Source organism: Anguilla rostrata, chromosome 1 (genome assembly GCF_018555375.3).
Source record: "Anguilla rostrata isolate EN2019 chromosome 1, ASM1855537v3, whole genome shotgun sequence".
Taxonomy (NCBI): Eukaryota; Metazoa; Chordata; class Actinopteri; order Anguilliformes; family Anguillidae; genus Anguilla; species Anguilla rostrata.
This window is the reverse complement of record NC_057933.1, coordinates 73,807,687-73,825,456: the sequence shown is the minus strand read 5'-3', so window position 1 is coordinate 73,825,456 and position 17,770 is coordinate 73,807,687. Positions and strand designations below refer to the sequence as shown.

The following is a 17,770-nucleotide window of genomic DNA, read 5'->3' as shown; positions in this document are numbered from 1 at the left end:
GTTTGGTGACAATGTCACCATTTTAGGGTGGGGGTGTTACATCCCCAGCTCTCTTACTGGTGTCCCTAGCAGCATGTGGTTGATGTTTCGCTTTTCTGTATGTGTTCTTTTCTTTAACTGTAGGATCGGCAGCAACTGACGGAAACCCTTTATAGGAAGCCCTGTGATGCCTAAGTGGGAGTTCGCTCTGTGGCAACCACCTAGGTTCCACGCTGCCCATGTCTCTGTTTTGTGTCCTTTTTGTTTAATATAACTATTTATTTTCCTTCATAAATTAATCACCTTTACAAACATTTGGTTTTTTGAGCTTTATGCTGCGATCTGTCAGGACCGGGTTGTAATACTACCATTATCATTTTAATGTTACTTCAATAAATAGCCATTTTGTCTTACAAGTAAATATGTCAAACCAATTGAGACATTAGTTGGTACAAATACTAATGAATAATCAAGCTGCAAGACTTAGGTTACTTATTAGTAAGTAAGCATTGGTACAAAAATTAATGATCCAATTAGCCTACTTGCATGTCTTTGGACTGTGGGAGAAAACCGTACCTGGAGGAAACCCACGTGGACATGGGGAGAACATGCGCACTCCACACAGAAAGGCCCAGGCCAGATTTGAATCCAAGACCTTCTTGCTGTGAGGAGGCAGTGCTAACTACTGCACCACCATGCCGCCCTCTTCTGGATGTGTCCCAGATTATTTGAAAATGGCATCTGTCGAAAAGAGTTGGCCTTCGTCTGTCTGTTTTAGGAAATGTTAGACCTATTTCTAAGTTATCTTTTAATTATAAAATTCAGAAAAGGTTGTTTTAGAGGTACTAACATTTAGAGGTACTAAATAGCAACAATATCTTCAAAAAGATTCAGTCTAGTTTTCACCAGATGTACAGCACTGAAGCGGTCCATTTTAGGGTTACTAACAATTTATTGATAGCTGCTGATGCAGGAGATATTTCCGTTCTGGTGCTGCTTGACCTTAGTGTGACCTTTGACACCACTGATCATGCTATTCAAATCAAGGGACTAAGACAGTGGGTTGGTATCTCTGGGACTGCGCTAAACTGGTTCTCTTCCTAAAGCCGCGTTTCCACCAAAAGTACCCAGAACTTTTAGTCCCAGTAACTACTTTTCAAGGAACTAAAAGGTTCCTTCAGCCCATTGTTGTCTGCGTTTCCACCGCGGTCTAAAGTCCCGCGAAGATTAGGCAAATTAGCCCACTGACGTATGAAAAAGCGACGTTGTCGTCGGTCCATCTGTCCTATGATTTCTTCTGTAACCCCATACTACCACCGAAGTAGCCTACATTATTTTCTAATAAGCGGGACAGCCCGGAGGGGTTTATTCCACTTATATACAACGGGTTACCAACAATGACTATATATGGTTACTTTTGTATTTATTGATTTTTATCGATTTAATCACCTGGAATTAAAATATTCTTCTGCAGCCGTTTGGGCATATTTTACCGTTGTCAAGCAAAACTGTCGTTGGTAGTTGAACTTGGACCGTTGTTATGCAACAAATAGGATATAACAGGCCAATAGTCAGATTGTAACTGTTTTATATATCCTCTCAAACACATTCATTATGTTTTTATGCGAACATTCACTTTCATGTCTTGACATCCGAAGCGACAGAATGCATTCGCATTTCCAATATAACTGGCAACAACAGCAGAAAACATGCACACGTTGTAAACAATTTGCTGTTTGATTACTTTCTCATCGTCAATTCCATATAGGCTAATCGCAAAATGACAAGAATAGAACGAAAACACGGACTTGCGTGATAATTTAATTTAGCAGTGGTACAGCCACCGTTTACTTTCCTTCGAAGTTACTGCTAGCCGAGCAGCAAAGTGTGCCCTCCAGATGCGAACCATGCACCATAAATTAGTCCATAGTCTTCCTGGTCTTTTTGTGGAATCGAAGAATGGCAGAGTAAAATTACGGCAGTCTGAAAAAGCTAAAGGGACAATTACTAGAATTAACCTGTTATTTTACCCTGACAAAAAGTGCGGAAGGTGATTTCCAGTTTGCTTTTACTGTATCACCAATGTTAATTACGCAGAACTACCGCATACCTCACATAACTGTATCAAACGTTTTGAGTCAATTACAACGGGCTAACAAAGAAAATCCGGAAGAAAATATTCAGCAACCGAATTAATCCGTTTGAATGTTTTGGTACGTAATATGCTGTCCCAGCACGAATGCTTAGCATTTTATAAAACGAATACTAAAGCAAGAAAAGAACAGAAGAGCACACGTTATAATTCCAAGACGTTGGCAGGCTATAACCAAAACTAGGCTACTGTGCCGCATAACATACAAGTCTTATTTGAAGTTATTATGAAAATAAATCGGTTTGCGGCTGCAGATTTTTAAACATGGCGGTTGAAATAAAGCAAATAACACTGCAAGTAGTCGACCAATCAGAAATTTTCAGCGCTTGCGCCCCACCCCAAAGGTTCCGGTACTTTTGGAAAGTACTACCCCCCGGAACTAAATTTAGACCGCACTGAGTTCCTCAAAAGGTTCCTAGTTCCGGGGTAAAGTTCCTGCGGTGGAAAAGCGGCTTAATTGTCAAACAGGCAACACTGTGTCAATTGGTGACTTTTTTTCATTAACTTCAGTGATCACATGTGGTGTACCTCAGGGCACAAGTCTTGGACCAGTATTGTTCTCTTTGTATATGCAACCCCTAGGTCATATTATCCATCGTCATAATATCTCCTATCATATCTGTCCATTAGTATTGTAGAAGTTTGATCTTTTAATTTAATTATATAAGATTTCTTAATTTTCTTAAGCCTGTCTCAAGCCCTTGGTCCACCCTCATAATATCTTTGTTTTGTAATTATCATTGATTTCGCAATCTCTTATGTTAGCAATTTATCTAACTCCAGTGCTTCTCCTTAAGTCTAGTTATTTAAAAGTTAATTGTTAATTTAAGTTCAGCTTCTAATTTCTCTATTTGTTTTTCAAGATCTTTCTTACTTACTTTTCCTTTTTTCCAAGAGGAATATGCAATTATTTATCCTCTCAGAATGGTCATTGCCAACTGGATTGATTTCACATGTACCATTTATTTTTAAGGACTCTTTTATGGATTTTTTTCTTATCTTTAAATATATGATCCTGTAGAACTGTATGCATAATTAGTCACACTCTATAATTTCACATGCAAACCCCACATAATATTGTTGCATGACTTGGGATGGGTTCCATTCACATTTAATTTGACAATACCCCTGCTAAAATAATAGCCTACTTTTCAAATCTGAACTGGTAGTCTATCTTCTTTAAAAGAACAAGCAAACAGTGACATTAAAGAATGTATATCTTATGGCAAAGGCACATCCCTTTGTTTGAATCCTACTGGGAAAAATACAGCCACACTTTAGACAGTTTTGCATTTAGAATTTTAGAGTTTAACATTAATGAGTCAACACAGTACAGAGTGTAATGTCAATACAGATGGTACTGAAATCTGCATTGTGATTTGTTCTGAGGGGTAACCGTACTGGTCATATGGGAACCAGGGTCTGCTGCCAGGTTTAGGTACAAAACCCTATTCGTGACTCAGACAGCTACTTGACTAGAAGTTAGGCCCTAAAACCTACGATTGCAGGATTCGCCCAGCCAGGTGCTTGTTCTGTGGGGCTGCGGCAACAATGTTATACACGCAGCAATCTAAATCATCAAAAGCATACAGGCTAAATAAATGACGGTCAATTTCACCATCGGTGGCCATTTAAGTAAGTGTAAGAATATTGATATTCAAATTAAATCACGTTCAATACATATGTTTTGGAAAAGTCAGGAAGGGGAAGCCAAAGGCTATGGATTTTTACATGACTGGTTTATCGATTTTCTTAAATTGAGAATGGTAAAATTGACAGCTGTAACATTTCTACTGTTAACTATTTTAACTAGGCTTCTGTAGCTACCTTGTAAATGCCAGATTTCTAAATTAATGCAAGCTAGTGTGGAAAGGAAGTGCACGTAAGCTTACAGCCATCACCACTATGATGGATCATATGATTAACATTACTTATTACTTGTAGAGTTAAGAGTGGTCAGCCCATAGTCAAAGTATAAACAACCAGCAGAAACCTTCACATAATGTAAGCACAGTCTCCTATAATGTAAACTTGGCCTTTCGAACAGACCATGTTATGAGTGATAGAACCGGCAGGGGCTGGATGAGGTGAATACCTGTCTCATGTAAGAAAGGAGAGGTGAACATTTATTTTTATATAAGAAAGGAAGAGGGCTTGGAAATAATGGTGTAAAATCTGGGTAGAAAATGAGAAACAATGGTGTATTGGAAAGAGTCAAGTAAAATGATGTAAGCATGTGGGAAGTACCAAGGTTAAGCTCCACAGCAGGAGGAGCTAACAAGATAGGATAAAAAGGAGTGTTCGGCCCCAGGGGAATTCAGTGTGTCTTGTGTCTTTTCTTTTGTGGGTTCATTGGTTGTTCGGCATTTTCAACTGTTCAAGATGTCTGAAACAAAATTACTGGTCTTACTGTGCTTAATGGTGTTAACTGTTTTTGGACATGATTTGTGTAGGTCATCGTCCATCTAGTTTAGGCTACTTGCCAATTCTTTGGCTCCCCCTTTGTGATAGATGACGAAGGACTTTCATGTGCATTACCTCTTTATGGAACATATTTACTCCGCTTTGGTACGTGTTCGTCGATGTCCGTAACATTGGCTGGCTGTTAAAATCTATATCTGGTACCTTTCACATCGTCATAGACATGGTTTTTGAGAATATTATCAAAGACCCCTCAACATTAATGTTCAACTATATGCGCATGTGCCTGTTGCGACGTGAAAGCGAGATAGGCTGTGTGATAGCTCCGCAGCCCACACCATCCACAGGAGGGCAATTGAAATTCATTTCAGAAATTCAGACGCAAGGCTCGTCCTCCGAACGCTAGGCGGTAGGTATATTATTATCATGTATTGCAAAGAAAAACTGGGCGCGGAAATGCAGTTCATTCGCCCGCTGGTTATTCCGAATCGTCACCACAGAACCGCTCTCTGATCTTTACAAAGCATGGTTTGAGAATAATAGCTAGCTAACTCGCTAGTTAGACAATTCTGGGACACACCAGATATCAGTTTTTCTTCTATCTGGCACCCAGTTCAAACAAAACTGGCATGCATCGCAACAGAACAGAAGATACAAGCGGAACAAAAACACTAAAATAGGTAGCTGGCTAGTTAGCTTGCCAACAAGACACATTTGGTATGTACTGATTTTGTTTTCACTGCAAAATAATCTAGAAAAATACATTTGTTCAATTGGTCGATAGTTACCTCGATATATCGCGGGGGAAACGCTTAGGCAGTCATAAGTAAACGCTTACGAGATGTAGCAAGTTAATGTTACATGCTAGCAAACCTTGGTAGGCTACATTAGATCTACAGACTCCAGCTGGGAGCACTAACAGCTTTTGCGAATTTAAAGACAAAGTTTGCATTCCTTTTTTTTAAAAAAAATCACATCCTACTAACATCTGGCTACCTTTCCATTAGCTAGCATGCTGGTTTCCTAGCTCTGTTTGGTTATTGTTAGAGTGAGAGCACCTATTATCGACCACCTTCATTCGACAGACAGGAAAACGTAAACTTATTTGCACCTATATATGAAATAGGCGAAATATCGGTAACAACCTGTGCCCAGTTATGTAGGAAAAGATGTCTTTGTTCTCCTCCAGTGGTTATTTTGTCAGTACTTTCGCGATTTTTTTCTGTGCCGGCAAATAAGTCAGAGCTGGTCCGGCGCTAGCTTTTGGTTGCTAAGGGGACGTGTGTCGACCACTCCATATAAATGAACGGAACTTGACATACATTTGCTAGCATACTGAGTAAATGTCCTGTCTTGCTTATTTGAGGTTAATATTAAAAAGGGCGGTCGCTATCAGAACGTCTAGGAATCCGTAAATATTCACTGTTTTAACCGAAGTCGCAGGACGCAAAATAGCAGTTAGGAAAGCAGTTTGAAATTATGAAGCAATGTCTGCGCCATTTCATTTAATGGGTCGCGATGAATTCCGAGCGTGTTGCTTGTCTTAAAGTTGGTATAGTAAATAAGGCTGTATTAGCCGACTATAACTAAATGTTATATTAACATTGTTATATTAATACAGACCTCCCTCGGATTGTCGATAATAGATGCTCTCACTCTAGAGCAGCTAAGTACCTATGAAGTTTGTTTAAATCCGTATGTTTAGGTGGCCTTTGGCTTAAATACCTCCCGTTCAAAACAAACGACTGCACGTTGGCTTGCTAACCAAGTTGATCAATCAAATGATTAGCCACCCTTAACTGGGAACGGGCATGCGTTTGGTTTAATTGAAGCTCAATATTCTAGCCTAGTTCCTGTTGCAGCGTAGTAGTTGTGCTGACAGCTAGCTGGCATGTTCCAGAGAGCAGTGTTTTTGACTGAACTTAATTTAGCACTCATTTCTCGTTGGCTGAAGTAGAAATATAGGCCAATCACAGCCCATATGTTTAGGGGTGTGCTGGTGTGCTGGTTTATTAGGGGTTCCAGCCCGAAGGTCTGAAACCCTATTGCAGTGGTGTCAAACTCGTTGCCATGGAGGGCCGTGTGTATGCAGGTTTTCATTCCAACCAATTAATGCTGCCTTAATTGAGTCCAATTACTCATTCAGCCATATGCGTTTAACTGCATTGAAGCACAGAATATAAGAAAATTTTTATTTAGACAATGCGGGTCACCATAGTGCACAAACCTGCATCCCTAATTCAGCAAATAATTTAACTAATTATATAATCAAGATCTGAGGCTGGAATGAAAACCTGCATACACACGGCCCTCCATGGCAACGAGTTTGACACCACTGCCCTATTGTTTTTGCTTTTGTGCTGGTTTATTATTAATCTTCTTCAGAAATGTTTGCACAAATTCCCGTGAGATGGTAAATGATAGAGACATGAAATTCTGCCCATTAATTGGAAGTGGTGTGTAAGTGTTGCACAAGAAATATGACCCCAATCGGCCAGACGGGGGTGCTATAATTAAAGGTCAAAATTTTGAACTCACGCCGTGAGTCCGATTTACACGAAACTTTCTACAGACATCCATCTATCCTCACTCTCAAGAACCACAAAAGTCCGTCTACTAGATTTTCCGCCATTTTTAATTTTTTGAAAAACACATTTTTGACATCTCCTAAACCGTAGGTCCGATTGCTACCAAATTTTCTGTGGATCATTACTGGACCAAGCTTATCAAAAGTTATCTAAATGGTAAATGGTAAAATGGACTGCATTTATATAACGCTTTTATCCAAAGTGCTTTACAATTGATGCCTCTCATTCACCAGAGCATTTAGGGGTTAGGTGTCTTGCTCAGGGACACTTCAGCACACCCAGGGCGGGGGATCGAACCGGCAAACCTCCGACTGCCAGACAATCGCTCTAACCTCCTGAGCTATGTCGCCACATACTTGTTGATATCTTACTGCGTTTTGAAGATACTGACCAATGAACTTCAAAAGGGTGTGGCTCAGCACATAAATAGACCAAAGTCAAGAATCGTTGGGCCAATCATCACAAAACTTGCAGGATATGTCCACATAAGTACCTGAAACATACCCTGAAAGTTTCATTCAAATTGACCACTAGGGGGTGCTACAAATGCAAAAAATATGCGTGGCATAACACAAATCAGACTATAAATCAAAAATTGTTTGTCCAATCATTACAAAACTCACAGGATATGTTTCATAACACTATTCAACCACGTGTGTAAAACTATTTTGAAATCTCCCAATAGGGGGCGCCACCAGTCTACGAGCAAAGGTTGAAAGTCATAACTCTTATGCCGTGAGTCTGATTTACACAAAACTTGCTACAGACATCCTCACTCTACAAATTTGCCTCAAGAACCATTAATTAACTGACTGAATTACTGACTCAGTTATTGACTGAGTGAGCTAGTGACATTGCCGGTCAAAACGGTGCTTCAAATCTAAAAATGACCATTCAAGAATGTAAATTATAACTGGATTTAGCTTGAGTATAGGCTATATTGGTATGTGGCACCTCAAGTGTACCAGTAAAATAAATAACAATTACAAACAGAAATATAGCCATTAATTATAAGTCTGTTGAAGGCTCCCTTTTCCCAAACCCAATATTTATCATTAAATAGTTTTCATGCAGACACAATCAAACCGTCATTTATTTATTTAGTTCTTGTATGATATGATGACTATTTTCCTTATAGTTCTTGTATGACATCAGGATGATGGTCCTATGCTACTGTTAGTTTGTTGTACAATTAAACCTTTTCATTCATTCATTGAGAATGAACATATTTGTCAAGTCAAATTCCTTGTATGTATAAATAGACTTGACTATTACTCTGACTAGTTCTTATTGCACTTCGCAGCTTTCACCTTCTAACGGTCCATGTTGGCTTGAACCCCAGAATCGTCGCTTGCAGCTATATTTTTGCTTTTTATTGTTGCTGTTTTCATAACTGATGTATAGCTACCTGAAGAGCTAGCACCAAGGCAGTGGCGTAACAAATTTGTCATGGGCCCTTGTGCATAATATTTTTTGGGGGGCCCACCCCATCCCATCCCCCCCCATCCCATCACATCCCATCACATGACACACACGCTCCTCTTTCATCACGCAGGCCTAAATGGTATATTAATAACAAAATATGTTTTAAGTGAAAAGTTTGTATTTGCCAAAAGATTCATTTCACTGTAAATTGACTTGGCTGTCATGCCTGTTCTTCAGAATCCCTTAATTTGTAATCTGCTTATTCCTTACATATCTGTAAAGGCTAAAACTGAAGCTAGAGCTCCAGATACAAAATAATTATTGCAAAATAAATTATCAACGGTCATCCAAAATGGCCACCTTTTACCGAGGCACCATTTTTAGATTGTGAAATGTCGCTCTCTTGCCTGCATCCAAAGAGTGTATTGCATCAAGATATGGACCGTAATCAGGATTAAGAATAAATAGATGAACCATGAAGGAAATCCATAAGGATGATGACCTGGCACACATAACAGCATTATATCACTATGCTTTATTTATGAATGTGCCATGAGTGTACGATAATGCCCACGTGTGACTTTTCTTTCTGAAAAATTTTTGATCTAATTTTATATGTTTATATGTGCTACATTCATATTTTGGACAAAATTTTACTAATTTTGTGTTCTTCTGGCTATGCATAGTTACAGTAAGTTAACTCAGATTTTTATTTCATTCACATCCTTATGTACAATCACAATGTTAACTCTCCGAACTCCAATGAACCTTCACTCAACAACAGGCGCTTGAAACTCGCTCTTCAGTACGCAGTCAAGCTGAAGACCAACAAATGCAACCCAGCTTACTCTCCAGTTTTCCACCCCCAGTATTCACCCTTGTACAAGGCCAGACCCAAGTATATTCGCCCTTTTGGGCTGCACATCAAACCCCATTTAGAACATTTGGACATTAATCCGGACATCTTGACCCAGATGTATTTTTGTTCCATTCCCCCCTGGGATCTAAGAAAACCCAACATTAACTTGGATTTGACACATAACAAAAAGTCAGTAAGCTGATGGGACCAAATTGTTGTTACAAGGTGTCGGATAGGTCACTCAAGACTTACCCATGCCTTTTTATTAAAGGGTGAAGAACCACCATCATGTGACTCCTGCAGCATTCCCTTGACTATCAAGCACATTTTACTGAACTGCCCTGCCTTTAATGCCACAAGACAACAGCTTTATTCAGAAAGTTCCATGAAAGATGTTTTTAACAAGGTGTCCCCTGAAAGAATTTTAGAGCTTTTATCACATGTACATTTGAAACACCTTTTATAGGTTTTATTTAATTTTCTGGTTTTCTATTGATTGATTTCTACTTTCTATATATTGAAATGGCCTTAGATGCCGACATGGCTCTAAATAAAACAAACAAGCAAAAACTCTCCAAACTGGCTGACATTTTGAAGCATCTTTAGACCCCTGTATCTGTTAGCATTCCTGCCATCTCAATACTTATCTGCCAAGTTATGGCTTGGTGGGGCATGCCCCATATGCATAATACCATGCCTTAAAAAAAATGTTTTATTTATTTTAATGTACCAAGATTGCCTGAAGGAAGTATGAGGAAAGCTGGAAACAGGCCTATAAAATACAGAAATCCTGATTGAATTTTGCTGGAGTGACCCAAAAACCATAAAAGGAAATTCAATTGATCGGCCCTAACATCAGCCATTAAGGCGTATTAGCACATAGCTGTGACGACAGACACAGCCCAGTATTAGTCAGATAACATGTACTCACCACTGGGCGCACTGCTTAAGATTCAAACATTTTCTCAAAGAGACTATTCATACTGTAGGGTTAGGTGCTCTGTACAGTGTATTGACAGTAGACTAAAAGATTTATAACTTTTATAAAGCATGTGATATTTCCAACATACCTGTTTCTCCTATTTGGGATAACATATCTTGTATCACGCTTTCAGCAGAACTTGTCTGCAAACTGTGTTCATACCTAGCTGTGTATACGCTATGATCTCTTAAGGATATAAATCAAATTTTCAACTAATAACTCCGGATAATCTGTGCTGATTCACCTTGATGGAGAGCTGGCTGATGTTAGTATACAGGCCGACAGATTTGATTTTCTGCCTTTTGTCTGTCAGTGTGCCACCTGCTTCCTGTGAACTGTTGAAAAACCAATGTGAACATTATCTGTCTTTACGTTTTGTGGTTTTTACAGTTCTGTAATAAGATTGGGTTTTAGTAGTTTAACTCAGCAGTAGCACTCGACAAAGGCAATGGCTGGTGTTAGGGGGTGCCCTATTGCAGCTGCACATTCTGCACCACCAGTTGTTTTGCCCCTGCACCAGGGTTTTGAATTGGTTGTTGTGTATTAGTATGTTGCCATTTGATAATATTTAGAAACTTATCAAAAATAAATAAATACCTGAAGCCATTTAAAATAAATACCATAACCTCAACTAGTACAAAAGTTACAAGTGTGTGAGAATGGGTGTGAGAAGGGAACCGAGATGCAGTCTGAAGATGGACAGTAATTGTCCTGACCATCACGGGAAGTTTTTTTGGTCGGCAGTGCAGATGAGCAGTGTGACTGTGAGGAGGGACAGCCACCCCAAGGTTGTGGAGTGGAGAGATCTGGATGAGGTGTAGAGATTGAAGATGAAATGAGATGACACTTGTAGGTGTTTGTGTAGGAGACTTGAATAGATGTTTTTTAATTTTCCTCAGAAGTTAAGTTTCTCTGGTTTTGTGATGGGCTTAGACAATGTTGGCAACTCTAGCTAAGATCAACCTTAACATCTTTGTTTTCTTTCCCTGTCTATACAGTGTTTACTGGACACCCTCCTTCCTTGGCCATTCAGCTTATCTGATCACACTTGCTTCAGGATAACAGAAGAAACATTTTGACATCAAAGATCCCAGTCTCTGTTTTAGATCTGTAACCATGTTGGGACTTCAGAACACCAGAACTGGCGGCGACCTGCCGACCAGGACCTATCGCTGTGTGGCTTGTGCGGCCACATTCTCAGGGCTGTCCTCTTTACTGGTCCACCAGGCCTCACATGCCAATGATGGAAACCCACTGGACAAGCTTCAGCCACCCTTAAGCCCGCCAGGGATCTCCTGCACCCACTGCAGCATCGTGTTTGCCAATAAGGAGCTCATGAATCAGCATCGTTGTGGAGCCCTCCCTACCTCTTCATCCAGTTTCATATGTGAGTGCGGAGAACAGTTCCAACGCCATGGCGCTCTGTTGGACCATAAACGTTTACAACACCATAGCTCTGATCTCCAGGTTCAGGACTGTTCTGTAGAAGAGGAAAACAAATGCGAAACAAAGGGGACTGTCTCTAGCCCACTGGACCAAACAAACCCATCCTCTAGTCAGGGTTTCAGCCCTGTTTGTGGTTCAAATTCAGGCACTACTGAACTCCAGCTCATCCCGCTTCTGACTGGCATGGCGACTGCCCCTGAGAATGAAAGAAGGGAGGATTTTTCAGTGCCAACCACACGTCTGTCTCATTTTACCAAATCCCCCCTGGTCCCAGGGCAGCTCATGACTACCCCTGTCTCCCAGCCTGTGTTATTCAGTGCATTGCCAGCTTTCACATCACCACAGGATCAACCCTTGCTCTTTGGAGGCAAGGCAATGGGACCCTTTCTGTCATCAAATGTTTCCACCTCCAGCAGCATTCTCCCGCTACACCAACCGCAAGACCTCCAGCAACCCAAGAAAACTTTGAAAAAGATGTTGTTTTCAGAACTGGTGAAGCGCTTACCACCAGCTCGGATGTCTTGGAATCATACCAAGGGGAATGCTTTCTCCAAAAATGCAGTGAGCACTGTGGCAGGTGTGGAAGCATCGCCTGCATCACCTTCGGGAACTTCAGTACGTCAGCTCCGAAAACTGCTGGCCAAATCTGCTGCAAAGAAAAAAGCTTTATCTCAAGCGTCTGCCATTTTGAATCTTATCACTTCAAGTAAACCCCACACCAAAATGGCTAATGACATTGTCAATTTGAATAGGACTTTTCTCCCTGTGGTTGCGCTTGTGACACGGCAGAAGCTGTTGGGCAGTGGCAAGGATGGGATGGAGGGGCGACACCAATGTGGCCGCTGCCGGAAGATTTTTCAGGACATGGACAGCCTGATTCTACATCATGCTGTGCACAGGAAGGAAAGGGTTAATGGCTGCCGTCGCTGTGGTCATCTACTTATTGGTAAATTAGCCATTCCAGAAAACCACTTGTGTCCCCAGACCTCCAGCTTATCTCCCCAAGATATTTTCTCAGTGGGAATTCTGCTCTCCTCTCGCTCGGGCACTCATGCGCACTCCAGCCAACCGGGCAGTGTGGTGGCTAATACCTTGCAGATGACCACCCCCCTCCCCAGTACAAAGAAGAATTATCACTGTTTCCTCTGCAATCAGAGCTATACTCGCTTATACGGTCTAAAAAAGCACAAGTGTCTTGGGATGACTACCATCCTCAAGGCTGCTGCATCCCACAAGAAAGATGGGGTCCAGTCCCCAGCAATGGGGATGAGAGTGGATGGCGAGCTGAAAACAGCTGAGAAGCAGAATGAAGTGGCGGGAGATGATTTGTCACTGACGCACAAAAGCGTTGGGGTGGGACCTGCAGGTCCGCTTGGTATCAAATTGGAGGCTTTCGAAGTGGGGTCTGTGACAGGAGTGATGTCCCCTCAATGCCTGGAGGCTGAACGTCCTCATTTGGGAGTCAACCCAGGCTCACCCAAGATGTTCATGCCCTTTCCTCACAATTCAGCCGAACATACACTGTCAAAAACTCCGCCATCACAGACGGAGGGAAGCTGTGATTTTCCTGCGCAAGCTTTTCCACCTGTACTCCAAGGTAATTTGGAAGAGGACAAGAGAGAAGGCGAAATGGCTAGTGGCGGTGCAGAGAGAGGGAAGGGAAAGGGACAGTGGACAGTGCCGATAGATGATTCAGAAATTGATCAACTCATAGAGGCAGAGGGCGCTGATGATGATGACGATAATGAGGAGGAAGTGATGGAATCCATTATTGAGAAATCCATTGATTCTACACAAAATCAGAACAGCTCTCAGAATCAGGCTTTTCAAGGAGTCGGTAAATGTTTCACCTGCTGTCACTGTGGAAAAAGCTATACTCGGCGCTTCACCATGCACCAGCACCAAAAGAAATGCCCCTTAGGAGTAAGGCCGGCGATGCAGCAAAATGTGAGGAAGACACTGAAAGCCAGTAAAGCCTGGCCGGGCAAGCAGAGCTTTGATTGTCTCCAGTGTGGGAAGAGCTTCAGCTACAGGGACACACTGGTTCTGCATCAGAGAAACTGCCAGCTAAGGAACGGCAGAGGTGATGGGCACGGAGACCCCTCTGGCCCAAAAAAGAGGAGCAGTATGCCACTGCAACAGGACCATTTAGCCAGCCAGGGGAAGCTGTTTGTGTTGCCACCAGCTCCAAAACCAAAAGGCAGCAAAAAACCAGCCACTGGTGGAGATTGGGGCATTATGTCATTGCCGTCTGTCCTGCCAAGAAAGGTAACTTGTGAGTGTGGTGAAGGGTTCACCTGCCCACGGCTTCTGTTTGAGCACCTGCAGTTGCACGCCCAGGAGTCCTACATCTGTCCAGACTGTGGTGAGAACATGACGTCCTGGCCAGTCTTCGAGGCCCACCTTCGCAAACATCAGCGTGCTGCGTGCCAAAAGTGCAACCAGACTTTCAGTCATCGCAAGTCACTGCAAAGGCACCTGAAGAAGAACAGGTGCAGGAGCAACGCCGCGGCGGAGAAGAAGCACTGCTGTCCGCGCTGCAAGCTGGAGCTGCCCAACGCACTCGGCCTCAAGCTTCACATGCAGAGCCCGGCCTGTAAACCTCCCCACAAGGTCCTTCGATGCCCCGTGTGCATGCGTGCATTTGGTGGGGTAGAGGGGCTCCAGAAGCACCTGATGGTCCACACTCACCCAAATGCCTTTCACTGTCAGCTGTGCCAGCGCAGCTATCCCAGCCTCACGTCACTGAAAGACCACCGAAGGAAGGTTCACCGCACGGTGAAGGAGAAGAGTTCAGGTCAGGAGAGTGTGGGAGGGGTGCCAGTATTATGAGCACTTTTTTTGCTAAAAGACATTTAATGATGAGATTTGTTCCCCCATCCCCACACACACACACACACACACAAAGGAGAATATCCCTGTCTTCCATAAAACCTGGAAAGTTAAAAAAAAAAACTAAAAGGGAATATCCTAGGCAGAAAGTGTTTTGGACTACTTTACCAAACACATTAACAAAAAATGAGAATGTCTGGTTCATTCCAGCAATTCAGACATTTCTATGTTCAAATCATCAGTGGACAATGAATTTTTTTCACTTGGCAGTCTAGTTTTGATTTGTGATTTCCCCCAGCCCCCCCCCCCCACACCATTTTTCCATGGTCATTGTTTCGAACTGAACAGTGTGATGTGTATTCCTGTATTACAGTTATTAAAAAGACTTCAATAATTTACTTGAACTAATGTAGGCTGACGTTAAACTGAATTCCATTTTAGATCTGTATTTCATGTTCTTGTTAGTAAAGTGAAACATACAAAGCACTAGTAAGAACATGTTTATTATTAAAAATGTGATGTTTTAAGTTACACGATGATGGCCAGGATGGCCAAAGCATCATATTTATTATGATAAAATAAACATATTTTATGTGCAAATGTCACACCTTTCAGCTTATCTGCAAGCATCATTTTTAAGCTCGCGCCTTGAGCACAAACTTTCCCACATTTTTTATCATATATAAAGTATATGGTTTGAGTTCATAACTATATTGATGGGCCTGATAAATAAATGCAAGATGTGCATTTATATTCACATTAATGTTTGAAATGTGTTTTTTTAAGTCAAAAAGTGGTGGTTTTATCTGTCCATTAGAAATGGGTAGTTTCACCCAAACCTCAGTTTGATAAAGCTTTGTAAAATTAGTTGAATCAGACATTGTCTTGATCTCAATAAACTGTTGAAACTGAGTGAAATTTGCTGCAGATGCACAATTTAATAACAGAATATCGTATACGTTGTTTCCATGAGAAGGGAATGTGAACTACAAATGAAGACTAGTGATAACCCCTGTCTGCAATTTAACCATAATTTCAGAAGTGTGTGCTTTCTACAACAGTTCAATATGTGTAGTATATAGCCTAGTCAGTTAAATAATGGTATTGAAGTAGGCTATTTAGAAACTTAGATAACATACCTGAGGGGATGCAAGAGCAAACGCATTGCATGGAAGATGAAGCAGAAGTACTCATTTTTGAATAATGAACATGGCTGTTCTACAATTTAAAGGTTTAATATGTCCTTTGTCAATGAACTAGGACATTTTTAGAAAATGTCATCTATAGTGTATATGTTCTGCATTTTTTTTTTACACTTGTAAACATGTAAGTAAAGTGTGTTAAACATGACTGTATTCATCATGCAACATTCGTAAATAAATACACAGGATAACTATAAGGGACTTGTGGAATTACTACATCGATTTTTTGATTTGTTGTATGCCTTAAATGGGTGCATGTAAAAAGGCCTTTTAAAAACGTACTTTCCTATAGTGCAGTACTTTTTCAGATCTTTTCTGAAATGTGTATGTCTACAGATGTAACACTAGACAATGTTCAAACATAGATATTGTCATCTGAAAGTTTATTTTTTAAGGAGTTATTCCATTCAAAACCAGACATTCATCATTTTTAAGCTGTAGGCACATTATATACCCTTGCTGTGTACAGAAATTCCCATTTTCCTCACTTAGGTGCACACGATGGCTTAAAAAAAAAAAAAAAAACGGTACATTTTATGAACAGATTATGCCATGTTCTCGGGAACATGAAAAGTCATGCATGAACAGTAAAGTGGTCTGGTTAATTCCTTTCATTTGCCCATCTGTTCACTCCCTTGTACCATCACTAATGTATTTAAACACATTAGGCATGCATCGCCTGCTCAACGCAGTGCATCTAGCAGCACACGTGACATTTCATCTTTCTCATACACATTATGCATTCCAGCGTTCTTACACATTATGTATTCCACATTGTAAATAGTCATGTATTTCATTTCACATGAAACTCTTGTATTCTGGGTTCACACACTGGCTGAGACAGGGATGCCAGACAGGGTCAGGACGGAACGTTCCTGAGAATGTATTCAGTCTCCTGGTCTCTCATATCAGTCTTATATAGCTTTGTTTAGCAATTGCAAGAGTGAGTGATGCTGTAACGACTGTGCCAGGACTCTCAGGACTCTACAGTCAGCTTGCCATGAAGGTTGGGACCTGGTTGCGGTTTGTCCCCTTGTTAGGATGGGAGGGTGGGGGGGGGGGGTGGGTGGAGGGTGGTGTAGGTTTTGTCCAGGAATGCAAATGGTGGATAAGAATTTCTGGTTTCTGCCATGGTTACGGGTGGTTCCCATGTGGGTCTATATATGTTGGATGTATTGGAATGGATACTGCAGAGTTCTCATTGACTGCCTTCAGGTTGTTCTCCCTGTGTGCATATTGGTCAATAAACATTGTTGTTTGTACAAACTTCCGGTGTCATCATTGGTGTCTCCTGGGATTTGATTTGGGGTCACTTCACTAAGCTCTAGTATTAATTTGGTTAGTTTGTGTACCTGAGTGACTGTGGGACTGTGCCAATACTGGTGACTGTGCCACAGTGTGGCAAAGTAGCATAGAACAGGTAGATAAATTTAAACACCTTTCCAAAAACTGTAAGTACACTAAGTGCAGTTACTTCCTGATTTATGTAAGCGGAGAAGGCTAGGAATTGAGTGAGGACAAAGTATGCTTCAATGTCATGTTTCCAAGTGTGCAAAAACACAATCTGGGAATGTATACTCTTGCATATTTGAGGAGTGTAAATGCTTAATGGGCACTAGTAAAGGCTTGTTAACTTCCATTCTTCTGTGCATTCAAAGCCTGCAAGGATAAATTTCAGAACACACCTAACGGTTAATGGATGGCTTTTTGTTGGAATAGTCTGAAGACCACTTCCATAAAGCCTTGTTCGAAGGTTAAAACTAGTACATACTGCAGATTAGATAAACACTTGATTCATATTTCACCCTTAATATTAAAATGAATCCTATAATGTTCAGTGATCTTACATTAAACTTAGCAGTGCACACAGTAGAGTTAATAAAT

At 41.1% G+C, this 17,770-nt stretch overlaps 2 protein-coding genes across 5 annotated transcripts in view; both read left to right on the top strand.

Moving 5' to 3' along the window:
* znf1035 (zinc finger protein 1035) overlaps positions 1-2,502 on the top strand; it is a 35,931-nt gene extending 33,429 nt beyond the window's left edge. For 2 of the 3 annotated variants that reach the window (XR_010324235.1, XR_010324237.1), the window contains one exon: positions 124-2,502. The gene's annotated coding sequence lies outside the window, so the exon portion shown is untranslated. The remainder of the gene's footprint in view (positions 1-123) is intronic. The other variant, XR_010324236.1, reaches the window with a different exon arrangement.
* Positions 2,503-4,830: 2,328 nt separating this feature from the next.
* im:7147486 (uncharacterized) lies at positions 4,831-17,152 on the top strand. Of its 2 annotated transcripts, none has more exons than XM_064300133.1 (2): positions 4,831-4,961; positions 11,405-17,152. In XM_064300133.1, exon 2 carries the CDS (start codon positions 11,523-11,525, stop codon positions 14,682-14,684), a length of 3,162 nt encoding a protein of 1,053 aa, XP_064156203.1. In that variant the 5' UTR covers positions 4,831-4,961; positions 11,405-11,522; the 3' UTR covers positions 14,685-17,152. The 2 variants fall into 2 exon arrangements, with proteins under 2 accessions (XP_064156203.1, XP_064156195.1); XM_064300125.1 differs by lacking the exon at positions 4,831-4,961 and adding an exon at positions 5,003-5,269.
* The last annotated feature ends 618 nt before the right edge of the window (positions 17,153-17,770 follow it).

What these genes read in the sequence shown, in the direction of transcription:
- im:7147486 (XM_064300133.1), top strand. Translation starts at nt 11,523, where the DNA reads ATGTTGGGACTTCAGAACACCAGAACTGGCGGCGACCTGCCGACCAGG.